Source organism: Carica papaya, chromosome 1, assembly GCF_054855325.1.
Source record: "Carica papaya isolate Zhongbai chromosome 1, ASM5485532v1, whole genome shotgun sequence".
Classification (NCBI taxonomy): domain Eukaryota; kingdom Viridiplantae; phylum Streptophyta; class Magnoliopsida; order Brassicales; family Caricaceae; genus Carica; species Carica papaya.
This window is the reverse complement of record NC_142309.1, coordinates 8,537,182-8,551,774: the sequence shown is the minus strand read 5'-3', so window position 1 is coordinate 8,551,774 and position 14,593 is coordinate 8,537,182. Positions and strand designations below refer to the sequence as shown.

The window sequence follows — 14,593 nt, the reverse complement described above, 5'->3', positions numbered from 1 at the left end:
TTCTGTGGACATCCGAATGAGAAATTTAGAATTTAAGAAAGACGATCGAGTATTTTTTAAGGTCATCAATTTCAAGGGAATCAGTAGATTGAGCAATAGGAGAAAATCAAATCTCTGGTTTATTGGGCCATTTGAAATCTTAGACAAAATTGGTGCGACCACCTACAGACTAGCACTAGTTCCAGAGTTTTCCAGAGTCCATAATGCGTTTCACGTGTCTATACTACGCCGGTACAACCCAGATCCCTCACACATTCTGTCTCATGAGCTCCTTTCATTACAGGAGGATCTATTCTATGAGGAGGTGCCAGTAGGCATTATAGATTAAAACAGTAGAGTACTTCGGAACTGGCAAATTCCTTTCATCAAGGGCCTATAACAGAACTATACGCAGGAAGAGACCATTTGGAAACTAAAATCAAGCTTCAAAACCTAGTACCCCCAGTTGTTCGACTGAGTGAGAGAGTGACCAATTTTGGAGATCAAATTTTCTTAAGGGGGAGTGTTGTAATAGCCGGGTCCAAAAATCAGCTCAGGATAATTTTTCTTATTAATTTATTTATAAAATATTGTATTAAAATAATTATTTAATTTATTATATTTTAATTTTATTGAATTTTTGAGAAAAAAATAAATTAAGAAGAAATTGAAAATAATTTTGGGAAAAATTGGTGAAAATTTGAATCCGGTAGGTACTTTTGAAAGAAAAATTAGAAACAAGGGGTTAAAATATAAATAGAAGAAATTTAACCACGTGGGACCACCCAATCAGCAGCCACAGCAAACTAGGGTGCGCCGCGTGGTAAAACACGCTGAAGTTGGCATCACGTGGGCGATCCGACGGCTCAAAATTGATCTCGCAGACGTGGACGACCCAAATACATTTCTCCTTTAGGCTTGATTAGATGAAAGAGATCAAATGCGATGAACAGACGAGATTTGGCCATGTCATCAGCCTAAACGAGAACCAATCTAAGGGTTATCCTTGCTCCACGTCAACGTAAATGAATGGCATGGATTGAAGAGGATATGAGTATTTAAACTCCTCTTCGTAGGGGAACCCAAACCCTAGTCGCCAGCCGCTGTCAGAGAAGAAGAACTAGACATCGGAGAAAAAAAACTGACCGATAATCGCCACCGCCGACCGCCAAAAAAGGTAAAATTTTCCCCTACCCGCTCGAAATTTGATTTCAAACCTCCCTGTAGCCATATCGGAGCAAGAGGGATGGCGAGTGAGGCCAAAATTACGGGCAAAGTCCGGCAGAGCCATCGCGGACAAAACTTTAAAATTCCTCCGATGAGTCCCTTCCCGTTTCCCATTTCACACGATTTTTTAATTATTGTGTTTGTCGTTCCTTTCTTAGCAGGTTAGCGAGAGAAGAATCCTCAACTGCGAAGGTGAACCGGTAGAGCCACCGCACGCGAAGACCCCTCCTCCCCTCCCCCCATCAGTAGCTTTAGTTTTTCAATTTTTCTGGCCAACTGAGGCTTTCTAACATGTTTTTTCGCAAGCATGCGTGTAAAACTGACGAAAACTGACTAAAATCGGCTAGGCCGAGGTGAACTGCCACAGTGTCAGAACCCTTAAATTGACTGAAAAGGGTTTTCAACACTTATTTTGGATTTTTGGGTATTTTTAAGTACGTGACGAGTATTTTATATTCCTATAAAAAATTCAGAAAATTCAGAACCCGTTGAGAGGCGTAGTGGATAGTTCAACATTTTGAAACACCGATTCGAGTAAAGATCACTCACTATATTATTTATTATGGTAAATGGAGGCTTAATAATTGATAATTATGTGTTTTTATAAAAATTAAAAAAATCCTAACAATAATTATAAGTCACTAGTGGAGTCGAAAAATTTATCAGTGTATGTTCGCCCTAAGCTTGTCTATGTTGCCTATTTATATTTCTGTACTGTCTAAATTGTTTACTATTATATTGTGCACGTTTACACTGATAGTTTTTATAGTCTTCTTGATTATCTGGTTCATTTGGATCCTTCATTCATGATTTATCTAGTTATCTGGTTACTCGGTTATTGGTTATGATAAATTAAATTGCTTGCTTAAATGCCATTAAAATTGATATGTGAATATGATATGAGAGGTTGGTATACGCTTAGTATTCATTTTGTTGATGGAGATATTTATGTGAAAGGTTTACTGGGTATCCTGAGAAATGGCGGACGGGCGCAGTACATAAGGAACTCTACTGTAAACGTTACTCAATCGGACGAGACTGGAAAGTCTCATACCGGAAAGGTTTGAGAGATATAGTTCACTCTCATACCAGACAGAGTATCGAGGCGATGGAATATTTAACGCCCATTACCGGATGGGGTATGGGGATGGTCGGTTAATTGATAAATTTGGATATTTAGTTCACGCGTATGGAGACATGCCTATAGAGACCCCGAAGGGTACCAATAAGCAAGTAAGAAAGGAAAATTGTCTTTTTTGTTTACTTGTGCATGAAATTGAAAAATTGTATGGATATTAATCTTCATAGATTGATTTTTAGAAAACTTATGACGGTAAGTATGGGATAAACAGTTTTCTTCATGATAAATGAATTTACTTAAATTAAGAGGTTCATTAATTATTTTGTAATTTTTATCAAGATTTGTTTTACGTATCAGTGATTAGTATGATATTCTTAGTGGGCTAGTATAGCTCACCATTCTTTTAACTATTTCAGATCAAGAGGACTAAAATCTAGATTCCGATCAATAAGAAGATTGTGAGTAGTTTACCTTCCGGACCCTTTCAAGATGTAGTAGAGGTTAATTCCTAGGATATTTATTTATTTACTTTAAATTATTTATTTGTTTCTTTTTACGAACCACTGTAGTAGGGACATTCTCGTAACCTTATTGATTATTTTAATTTACTGTGTAAAGAATGTAAACGCTAACATTATTATTTGCTTTCGCATTTAAATTATAAATTTTTTTTCATTAAAATCTCGGACTTTCACATGTTGACTTTTTATAAATTATAAAAAAAAATGAGAGAAAAAATAAATAAGGACGAGAAGTGGTTGCAAGCGTAGTCGCGACACTCAGCATTATTTTTTAAACTTGATGCATATACGGACGCATAGTCTATTATATGTGTCTTAAATTCAAGTTTTTTTGTCTCAAATTTTTTCCAAAACAATAATGAGCATTAAAGCTAATTCCAAATTCCTTTGAATTTTGTTATCTCAATATAATGTTGCCGTTTACATTTTTTGTCTGCTGGATTACCTTATTTAATCAATTACTTTCAAACTTCATATTTAATTGTTTTCTCAGATAATGTTGATATGAAGTATGTACCTATTTTTCAAACAAAGAATGCAGTACAGTTCTTTATTGCATATCTATGTGTGTGTACATATAATTCTGTGGTCTCACCCTTGACCATTAGTCTCCGTGAGAACAAAGGTTTGAATTTTGGTTATCAATATAATATGTATGTACGTTAAAATGTATACACACACACACACACACATATATATATATGCTAAAAAAAGCACACGCATATAACACCTATATATATTATCCGAAAACAACATATTCAAGCCAGTACGCCTTTCGCACCATTTTGTGGAACATAATTATTTGGACAAGTCATTTATATATATATATTTATTTATTTATATAAGGTTTTCACTTTCACTAATAATTAAGTTTAGAAATCATATTTTAGCAAAGTCCAATTAAGCACGCAAAAGCACGTGGAAACCCTAATAATGATATGTTATATGATCATGTAAGGAAGAATGTTTATATTAATATATAATATATTACAGGCATATAGTAAAATGTAATAAAGCCAATATTTTACTATGTTTCAAAAGTCAAATTTGCATGAAAATATTTTCAATTTTATTGACGCATGTTTTTGGTTATTGATGAATCCACAATATAATTATCAATTTACTTAAAAACCATAGGAAGTGGATCAAGAGTCAAATGCTATATTAAGCCTGTAAAACACTTTGCAAATGAATATGAGAGTTTTTTAAGTTTATAAAATTATCATTACAAAACTAATTTAGTTTTTCAAATTTTATTATTGAATAATATTGAAATTGGATTTCAAAGATTTTTTATTATTATTATTATAATTTGATTCTTAATTTTATATATTTATTTTAAAACTTTGACCTTTTAATTCATTTTTGAATTGAATAAAATTTTAAGTCTATTAAGATTGATTTATATGTTTTATATAACTCGGTTTTTATAGAAAATAAAATATAAATAGATTAAAAAAAAAAATACTTTTGTCGCTATTTTATGTCAAACTCATTACAATTATATAAAAATATTAAGATATGAATTGATTACAAGTTTGAGAATCAAATTGTGATGAAAAATATCTTAAAATTTAATTATAACACAACAAGTAATACAGAAACTAAAATAGTAATCTACCAAAGTAGTAAAATTTCAGCAAAATTTATTGCCCACTTTTTCCCCTAAATAAAATAGACTAAGTATGAAAAAGAAGCATTGTTCTAATTTGTTTTCAAATTCCATAAAATGATAATTTCAATATTTTGGAATTTCATGTTCAAGGTTGTGGTTTAAAAACATTACTCATATAGAGATTGTTTTTAATATTTTTACTTTATGTGACTAAAAATACACATAGAAGTTGGCTTAGACTTTATTGTGAGTATGAAGAGGAAGAAGGTTTTTACTAGCTTTTATTCTAAGGTTTTCACTAATTTTGACTTTCATCTAATCTTTTGTTGATAGTAAGTAGTTGGTTTTTACTTTTTGGTGATGTTATGATTGCTATAGGCTTAATGAATTTGAATCGTAATGCATATTCTAAATTTTTACTATCTTTTTGGAAAATGTCGGAGGTAAAATAAAATATTTAGTCATTTTTTAAACCTAATTTTCTCTAAATTGATCGTGCATGTCATGATATCTCACTACTCGATGTGATTGGTGTTAATTCCTTTATTTTATTTTTTATTTATCTTCAACAATTTAATTATATTTATTAATCAATTAACTATTCAATTTATTTTATTAAATAAATAGTTAAATTTAATGAGTTACATACTTAATTGATTAAATTTTTATTATATTACGAGTTATGAAGGACTACTATATTTAGACAATTCTAAAATTAAGTTAATCAAGTTGCTTGAAGATTGATTAGAGAGTTTAATGGCTACGTGAAATTAGAACTTAAATTAATTAGTTAAAGTTTTAATAACCTAACTAATTAATTAGAAATTTAGGATTTGATCCTTTGGGAGTTATGTTGTAAGAATTTTTTTAATGAGTTTTTAAATTTAATGCAAATATTTTTTATTTTCAAGATTAGAGTACTGAAAATTAATGGTGATACCAACATAAAATATTGATAGAAAGTATATTATGTATTGCTAAGTACATCAATAATTTTTTTTAGAAAATAAAAATTTTGTAAAGAGATAAAGAAAGAGTTTGTTACAAAACATTCAAGTATTATTATTATTTTTAATATATATATATGTATGGGTGATGAAGGTTGTGAGGAGGTGGTAGGTTGTAGAGGCAATACTTGCCAAAATTTTATCTCCATTTTTTAGACCTCTACACCAATTAATCTTGAAATAAGATAGTGCTTTATTACATTAAATTTTTTTTATTAGCTAGAAAATGGTAAATTTTTTCATTTTAATCAAAAATACATAAAGATGAGTTTTACTATGAAATATTAAACATGAACGATTAGTAAAATTTATATGGTATATTTTCAATTTTATCAAAATTTTCAATCTCTACTAATTCATTTAAATGTAAATTTTAAAATATAAATTTTGTTAAAATTGTGGATTTTTATAAACTACCTTAAAACAATTATCTTTAAAAAGGATTGAAAAATTAAGTTAATTAAGAAATGCATGAGTTGGTCTACACCATTAAATGTTGGAAGCAAAATTAAAACTTAATTTAAGCCAAATAATTTTTGGGTTTTTTTTTTTTTTTTAAATTCTTATATCTAATTACACTGTTTAAGCCATTTATAATCTTGAATTAGATTGAAGGGTCGAATAGATTCGTTTAATGAAGATTTTAGTGGAAAATTCTGTTGTTTATGTGTCTTATTCATTTAAATCTTTTTAAGGAATAAAATGTTCTTATAAATGATAATGACTTTCTTCCTTATATTTTCATCTTATTAAACAAATTAACTTTACCCTAATAATATTTTCAGACTGAAATTTTTCATATTTTCTTCATTAGTATCCTAATTAATTATGTCTTAAATAAATTAACTGTAGTTTGGATCAAATATCTTAGCCTTTTTTTTTTTTTTTTAAGGAAATACCTGATTGACCATTTTTGTGATTTCTTGAGATTGTGGTGGCGGTGGTGGGGTATTACGTAGTAGTCACCGACCTACAAAACCATACCGTTTTAGTAACTTGCTTCCACATTCAAATTGCGTTTTGGTCAAAAAATTCTGAGTAATTCAATTTACTTAATTACCCATCTCTAGAAAAAAGAACAGAAGGAAAACCACAAGAAGGAAATTTAGAAGCATGAATAATTCAGGGGTAAAGCTTCAATTTTGACATGGCATGTAAATTACAAGTTCCAAAAACACACAACCTTCGTCTTCTCACATAACGGTCTTGAGAATTCCATGCCTCTAAGCAACCAAAGATTAGCTCACACCCTAAACCTCAGTCGCTCACATGTTCCTTTCTCTCCTCCTTTTTTGCTTAGTCTCCTTAATTAGGTCATATTTCCTCTTCTTTCCATGCAAATCTTTCTGGGTATTCCTCTGCAGGTGATAAGTCCTTTTTTCTTCTTGCATGAAAATTTAAAGTTGAAATCACACCTCCCACTAAGGGGATTGATGGATTGAATCGATGCGTGTCCTCAACAACTTTTTGCATAGAACTCGTTTTTATTTACTAAGGTGATTGATGGATTGAAATCACAGCTCCCACTAAGGTGATTGATGGATTGAATCGATGGGTGTCCTCAACAACTTTTTGCATATAATCTATTTTTATTTATTCAATATAGGTGCTGTTAATGGAGTATTGTATCAAAAGATGGCTCTTTTTGGTACCTCTTTCTGGGTCTCTGTCTCTTCCCTGTTTCTTGCTCTCTTTGGTTTCGTAAATCGAAGCTTCTTCAGGTACTGGGATTTTGACTTTTGTATGTTGTTTCTTCAAATTAGCCCTACTTGTTTCGTTATATTGTTTAATTTTATTGCAGGTTTTTAGGAGAAGAAACCAATCAAAAAAAGAACCCAGACTGTTTGGCTGCTGATCCCCAAGAAAAAAATCTGCTGGAGTCGGTTTATAATCAGTCAGAAGATGAATCCCGTGAAAATACAGGTCCTGACATGATTGAGTTCTTCGAGGAAAACATGGAGGACGAAAAAGAGTCATCAAACTTGTTGTTCAAGTTTGAATTTCAGACGCGGACTTATCAAAAACTTAGTACAAGTTACAGAGGATATGATGGTAATGTTGGCTCTAGTTCAGGTGCTCTGTTAAGTACCAACAAGTACGAGTTCATGTCAGGGGAGGATCTTTGTTGTTTCATGGATAAGCCAGAGCATTTAAGCTCGAGTATCAGAGATTTTTATTCTGATTCAGAAAATGGTATTGAGGAGATTACAGATGAAGGGTCTTTGTCTGATAAGTATTTCCTGCATCACAACTCAGAAACAGAAGCTGTTCATGAAGAAAAACCAGATAATTCTGTCTCTAGGTATGACAGAATTTCATCATCAAGTGAGGAAGATTTTTTAGGGGAAGCTCAGTTTCTATCAGAGAAGGACTTCATTGCTATTAATTCTGATTTGAACTCTATAGCTTCAAGCCCTGAGTTTGTAAATGATCTCATGGGTTCAGTGGATGACGGATTCTTATCAGAAGAAGATTTCGAAGAAGAACTTGATAATGTTTCCGTTGAGGACATTGATGGGGAGAAGATAGAATCTTCCGAGCAAGATTTAGAAGAAGCATATTTGCAGAATTTGAGTAAAACTGAGGAAGATATTGAAATAATGGAGCAGCTTAAGAAACTTGAAGAATCAGAAATTAGCAGCAATTTCAATCAAGAAGAAAATGGTGATAGAAGAAATGGAAATTTGGATGATACTAACAAGTCTGGCTCAGAGAAGCCATCAGGTTGCGAGGATGAAGATCCTAACAGAATAGAAACTCTATGGGAACATCAAGATTTGATAGAGCAGCTGAAGATGGAGCTGAAAAAGGTGAGAGCCATTGGTCTGCCAACTATTCTTGAAGAATCAGAATCACCGAAGATAATGGAGGATTTGAAGCCATGGAAGATTGATGAGATGTTCCGGCATGAGGATAGAATGGGAGAGCTTCATAAATTTTACAAAAGCTACAGAGAAAGAATAAGGAAATTCGATATCTTGAACTATCAGAAGATGTATGCAATAGGTCAGTTTGCTTTTCTTCATTCAATTTTTCAGTTTTTCGAAGTAATCTTGGAATGATGACCAAATTAGTTTGAGGTAAATCTTTTTTGTTTTCTTGACCAATTGAAACTAATGTAATTATAGAATCATTTGGCATGAATAACACACTCTGCATTACTTTTTAGTCTTTTGGAAGTTAGATAAGGAGAATTTGGACCCACTAAATCTACCTGAGAATTCCATTTTAGGTTCATACTTACACGAAACCAGAAGTGTATATATGTGTATAGTTTTATGAGAATCTATGTTATTTATGGTGAAAGAAATTCCCTACCCACACAGTATGTAAATTGAGATTCATACTTCATACACTTAATTAGTTGAAATCAAATGCAGTCTCAAGTTCTGAGAATGCATTCTGATGTGCAAAAGTAAAGCATGAGTCCTATATGTTTAATCTCTACAGGTTTTCTGCAGTCAAAGGACCCACTTCACTCTATCTCAGGCCAGAAATCTTCTCAATATCCTGCAATCACATCACTTTTTCCCAATATATTCAAGGGTAAAAAGTTGGAGTTTGATCCAATGAAGCAGTTCATAAGAGAGCTGCATGGTGACCTGGAAACGGTGTATGTTGGGCAGCTGTGCCTCTCGTGGGAAATCCTCCACTGGCAATACGAAAAAACCTTGGAAATATGGGAATCTGATCCTTACGGAATCCATAGATACAATGAAGTTGCTGGCGAATTTCAACAGTTTCAAGTGCTTATACAAAGATTCATAGAGAATGAACCGTTTCAAGGCCCAAGAGTACAAAATTATGTCAAGACACGGTGCATTCTGCGTAATCTTCTTCAAGTTCCGGTAATAAGAGGTGAGAAATTCAATAATTCGATTCAGGAATCAGCATTGGAGTATTTTCTGATATGTATACAATTCCATATACATATATATGCTAAATTAGTGGCATCTCTTGATGTAGAAACAAAAGTTTTGAATTAAAAGAAAAATCTAACTGATTGTAATGCAGAAGATAGTACGAAAGGTAAAAGAAAGGCAAGACGAAGAGGGAGAGACGATGATGCTATTACAAGTGATATGCTAGTGGAGATCATGGAAGAATCGATCAGAATATTTTGGCGGTTTGTTCAAGCCGATAAAGACGCAAACGTCGCAACACGAAAAAGCAGGAGAGGAACACAGGTTGAACCCCAGCCAGGCCTTGCAGATTTAGAGCTTTTGGCAAATGTTAGATCAGCTCTTCAAAAGGTATGTATATTGCATACACACACACACACAAACAAACATATATATAACAAAAAAGTCCTCAACTGGTTTTTTTTTTTTTTTTTTTTTTTTTTTTTCCTATTTGGGTGTTGTTGCAGAAGGAGAAGAAACTTAAAGACATATTGAGAAGTGGAAACTGCATACTAAGAAAATTTCAAAAGCATCAGGAAGAAAACTCAGATCAAGTCCTTTACTTCTTCTCTCAAGTAGACATGAAACTAGTAGCAAGAGTTTTGAACATGTCCTCCATAATTACAACAGACCAGCTACTGTGGTGTCACAATAAGCTCAACAAGATTTCTTTTGTTAACGGAAAGATACATGTAGAACCATCATTCTCTCTTTTCCCTTGTTGATTAACTATAAAATATACATGTTTATATGGCTCTCTAACTACTCTATATTGACCGTAATCTATTAAATTATACATGTTTATATAGTTTTTTTTTTTAGTCTAAATTGCTTGAAGTAAAAAGTTTGAACCCGAATGATCTCTGGAGAATTTAGAGGAACTAACTATCCCATCCAATCTGATGTAGATATTTACCCAACAATGCTTGGCCTACTAGACGTCTATATAATTTTCTTGTTTTGCCTAAAGGATGCTGTGTATGGTGATGTTCTTGTTCTACCACATTAGTGGAAATCAATTTGTCAAAATCATCTTGTCTGTGTATGATTTCTGGCCCTCCACCTACAAGACAAAACTAATGGTGGCAAGAGAAGCAAAATATTGTGTCTTATTACATTAATTCTGAATTTTCTAAACCTAATTTAAGGGTTAAAATATTTATATCTTTCTCACAATATGTTTAGTTTAAATCCAATTATGTTATCATTTAATTTCTAAATTCCAATTATTTTATATAAAAAATAATTATAATTTACATATTTGATGTATAATTAAATTAATTTAAGTAGCTTAAATGTAAAATGGTGACACATCTCTTATGTTAATTTTGGTTTAAACTAATTATATTCTCATTTAATATTTATATGATAACAATTTAATATAGAAGTTAATCATAATTTACTGATTTGCCATGTAACTAAATAAATTTTCTTTTATCCTCAACTCTATAACTATTTATTTTGTATTATTTTTTGCCAATGAATGAATTGTAAAATATCTAATTTGAACTAGATATTAAATTAACTTGGAATTGAACATGTTATTTATATTTATATTTATATTAAATGAAATTAAAATTTGAATCAGATTAACATAATTAGTCCATTTAGTAGGTAAGGTCCTTGTGATTACATGAAAAGCTACATCTTGTTAATTTTGGTTTAAATTTATTTTAAACTTATCTTTCTCTAGGTTTTATATTTATATTTTATTTTATTTAAAATATTCGTTCTAGATAAATATATTTTATACGACAAAAAAAATAAAAATATTTTTTAATATTTTATGATTAGTGGCTCAATAATTGATATTAATATATTTAATTTTATTATCCACATAAATTATTTAACTCAATCGAACTAAAACCGGCATCGTTTTAAACTCAAATTTGGTCGCATCTTTAAAAGCCTTTCGGAATGGCTAAACACAGAGGAAGGAATCAACGCGAAAATCGGAGAACAAAAACTGAAATGTCAAGAATGGGATTCGAACCCATGCCCTTTCGGACCAGTACCTGAAACTGGCGCCTTAGACCAACTCGGCCATCTTGACTTGCATATCCAAAGGGACATATACTATATATAACAATAACAAGAGATAACGTATCTATAAACTGGGTTTATGTAACACTAATGAAAAGTATTGGATCTTGGTAATAAAACATCAGAAGATAGAATCACCCAATAAATTATATTCTAATAATCTATAAAAAGTTTAACACATCAAAATTAGAAATAAAACTAATTAAGAATTAAATAAAAATTAAATTAACTAAAATTTTAATACATATCATTTCAAATAGTTGAAAATTATATAAACAATACAAGATACATTTTTCCATATTAATAATCTCCAACTTATCACATATTTAAAATTTATGAGCAATCTTGACTAATTTTTTTCTAAATAATATATTTTTTGTGTGGAATAAGATGTTGACATTTCGCCAAGACAAGATGGTGATTCCCATGACAAATCAGAAGGCAAATTGTATGGAAATCCAACTGATGTTATACTACTTCCCCAATCATTAGAACTAGTACTATTCTTCTTTAACAGTACTTCATTATCATTTATTGCCATTTCTTGATCCAAACCCATCAAAAAGTTGTTACCGACCTGTTGTGATGAGTCTTTAAAATCATCAACTACGGCAGCAGACTTGTTATTATTATTATCATTCAGCAGCATGGAAATAGAAGGGGCATCACAATTGAGTTGTGGCATTTCCATGGGTGAAAACACCAAGTTGTTTGGGAAGCTTGAAGTGAAAATCTGATGCTTGTAAATTGTGGGATTATTATTGACTGGGATCACTTTATAGGAGAAATTAGGAATTTCCAAAGGAGTTTGTATGTCATTGCAGCATAAGTGGATTGTTGACCCAATTTCTGTTGTGGTAGAAACATTCTGTAAGCTGGCAAAAGGTCTTTGTGCCATAGGATTTGTTTTCTTGAATATCCTGCAAATAGCCCAAGTATCCTTTGGCCAAAAACGTCTCATGTTAGCTATGATCGTGATGTACCATGGTAACAACAAAACATATCATTTTTTAGCTATTTATGTAATCAAAATTGGCAACTAGAATTATTACATGAGCAGAAAGATTCTTGTCATGTAGCTTTTTTTGTGGGTGTGACTCGGAGGATGAAGGTAGGCGAAACTCGTGCATCATCCAATCAGTCTTCATCCCTTTAGCAGCTCTTCCTTTGTAGAACACAAGTGATTTCTTCAAGCCAATACAATTGGTTGCATTAGATGAGTAAATAGGTCTGTCAGTGCCTGTTGCTTTCCAAAACCCACCTCTTGTGACTCTATTAGGCCTTGAACTATTTCTATATTTTCTGTCTCTTTGACAGTAAAAGTACCATTCCTTCTCTCCTGTGGTGGCCAGTTCTTTTTATAGAAGAAAATGAGTAGAAGAAAAGAAAAAAAAAAAAAAAAAAGGGGGGGGGGGGGGGGGGGGGGGGGTTAAGAACAAGGAATATTAACTCAAAAAGTTGATTGTAAGAGATAAAAGGTTCTTACTAGGGAGATCCCAAGGATCATATTTATAGATGTCAACTTGCTTGATTAACTCAATGTGAAGAGGCTTCTGTTGAATTTTTCTCTTGAGATAAAACCCAACAAGCTCCTCATCAGTGGGATGAAATCGGAAACCGGGCAATAAAATATCATCAGCCTTATCAATATCATGCTTTTCTTCCATTCCTTCTTTTCAAGTTCCTCTCAAAAATTTTCAGATAATCTCAAAAGAATATTAAAATAGAAGAGTATAGACCGATACAACCTAATTGAAAGCGTGCTTCACGAAAATCACTACAGCTTGTTAGGAAACAAAATTATCCCAATATGTGCAGTAAAGTTCATAAGAGTGGATAGAAATTTGTAGCAGAAGAGTGAATGAGCAATGTTTTTGGATTTTGAAAACCAAGTTGTTTCACATCCTTTTTAACAGCAAATGCATCAAAGACAAAAAGACAAAGCAAGTTTCCATGTCATGCTAAATTTAAATAATATTTTGCTTGAATACTTTCTTGTACAACATATTGATATTGAAATGGGGCACCAGCTTCCAATACAGTAGCCTCAAACTTGTATTATAATTTTTCATTTATAATATTATCAAATTAGGATTCTCTGTCATTTATTATATACACACACACACACTGACTACATGGATGAAAACAATTTTTTTTTCTATTCAAATTCCGGATTCTTCCTTCTCCCATTTCTCAAAATGAATTTCATTAATTTTGGAATTAGATGAGAACAAAAGCATTTGACCCCTTTCATGGACCTCTCTTCCTCTCTCGGCTGCTGATTAAGATATCCTCAGCCTCTACTTCAATTTTTCTGCTTACTTTTATAAGAGCTGCACAAACACATGCCTGTATATGTAGACAAACACATGTTATCTTAATTTATGTATATATAGAGTTTAGTATTGGTGTTAACCAGATAAAGCCACGTCGTTAAGAATACATCAATTTTTAAAATTAATTTAATTTTTTTTCATTTTTATATTTTAAATATTTGTTTGATCAGAAAACTAACATATTATATGCTACTGTTCAGAAAATATCTACTTTATTTTCTAATTCTAAGTTGCTTCTTTTTGTTAAAAATTAGTGCATCTTACTTTTAAATTTACCCTGTCAACAAATAAATTTCTATTTCATAAAACATGAAGTTAGATTATGAAATGTCAGTTTTAGATTTAGTTAAATTTTTTTTTTTTTTTTATAACAGTTGCAGATTGTTTAATTGAAAGTTTTCTTATAGTAGTAGCAGATTTTTAGAAAATTTAATTTTAGTATTTTGCTTATATATTTAGTTTGTATCTAATGTATATTAATGCATTAATTTTCCAGAATAGCGTTAAACATTTTCTGGTATTTTATTATCATATTACTGCTCTATAAAATTCCTCAAACTTTTTTATTTTGTTTCACTCTCTCCATTCTTATCCATGTCTACTTCAATGCTTCTTTGGGGAGAAATCTCTCCACAAATTGTTATCAGATTTAACTGTATGTACATGTATCTCCATGATCAGTATCAACCTATAATGATCGTTGGTGTCATATTTTAATGATTTTACATTTAGAATGCACTTCTATGCTAGTTTCCAAGCTAATCACCTAGAAAGACAAAGTATTTAATCACCGTTTAAAAGTAATTTGCTCAAAGATTTATAATTTCTACATCTTTGTTTTTTGGAGTCTCACTCAGACAATAGTCGTCTGTCTCTATCTAC

The 14,593-nt window shown here is 31.4% G+C and overlaps 2 protein-coding genes and 1 non-coding gene across 6 annotated transcripts; 1 reads left to right on the top strand and 2 right to left on the bottom strand.

Moving 5' to 3' along the window:
- The first annotated feature begins 6,515 nt into the window (after positions 1-6,515).
- LOC110820296 (uncharacterized) lies at positions 6,516-10,130 on the top strand. 4 transcript variants are annotated; one of them, XM_088218104.1, is made up of 6 exons: positions 6,520-6,926; positions 7,037-7,151; positions 7,232-8,436; positions 8,881-9,288; positions 9,445-9,683; positions 9,800-10,130. In XM_088218104.1, the coding sequence occupies exons 2-6, from the start codon at positions 7,066-7,068 to the stop codon at positions 10,055-10,057; spliced, it is 2,196 nt and encodes a 731-aa protein (XP_088074230.1). In that variant the 5' UTR covers positions 6,520-6,926; positions 7,037-7,065; the 3' UTR covers positions 10,058-10,130. The 4 variants fall into 4 exon arrangements, with proteins under 4 accessions (XP_088074217.1, XP_088074230.1, XP_088074223.1 ...); XM_088218097.1 differs by having other exon boundaries at positions 6,520-6,961; XM_088218091.1 differs by having other exon boundaries at positions 6,516-7,151; positions 9,448-9,683.
- A 1,174-nt stretch (positions 10,131-11,304) lies between these two features.
- On the bottom strand, positions 11,305-11,385 carry TRNAL-CAG (transfer RNA leucine (anticodon CAG)). Its single transcript has one exon. It is a non-coding gene; the product is annotated as a tRNA-Leu (tRNA).
- Positions 11,386-11,694: 309 nt separating this feature from the next.
- NAC094 (NAC domain containing protein 94) lies at positions 11,695-13,240 on the bottom strand. Its single transcript, XM_088218077.1, has 3 exons — positions 12,862-13,240; positions 12,428-12,729; positions 11,695-12,315 (listed from the first exon to the last, which is right to left on the bottom strand). Exons 1-3 carry the CDS (start codon positions 13,040-13,042, stop codon positions 11,725-11,727), a joined length of 1,074 nt encoding a protein of 357 aa, XP_088074203.1. The 5' UTR covers positions 13,043-13,240; the 3' UTR covers positions 11,695-11,724.
- Positions 13,241-14,593: the final 1,353 nt, after the last annotated feature.

Bases quoted from the DNA above. Each gene is read 5' to 3' on its own strand.
- NAC094 (XM_088218077.1), bottom strand. From the start codon at position 13,042: ATGGAAGAAAAGCATGATATTGATAAGGCTGATGATATTTTATTGCCC. The intron at 12,730-12,861 runs GTAAGAACCTTT...TTCTATAAAAAG, and splicing joins TGATCCTTGGGATCTCCCTA to AACTGGCCACCACAGGAGAG. The intron at 12,316-12,427 runs GTAATAATTCTA...TTTTGGCCAAAG, and splicing joins ACAAGAATCTTTCTGCTCAT to GATACTTGGGCTATTTGCAG.
- LOC110820296 (XM_088218089.1), top strand. From the start codon at position 6,982: ATGGGTGTCCTCAACAACTTTTTGCATATAATCTATTTTTATTTATTC. The intron at 9,289-9,444 runs GTGAGAAATTCA...ATTGTAATGCAG, and splicing joins TCAAGTTCCGGTAATAAGAG to AAGATAGTACGAAAGGTAAA. The intron at 9,684-9,799 runs GTATGTATATTG...GTGTTGTTGCAG, and splicing joins TTAGATCAGCTCTTCAAAAG to AAGGAGAAGAAACTTAAAGA.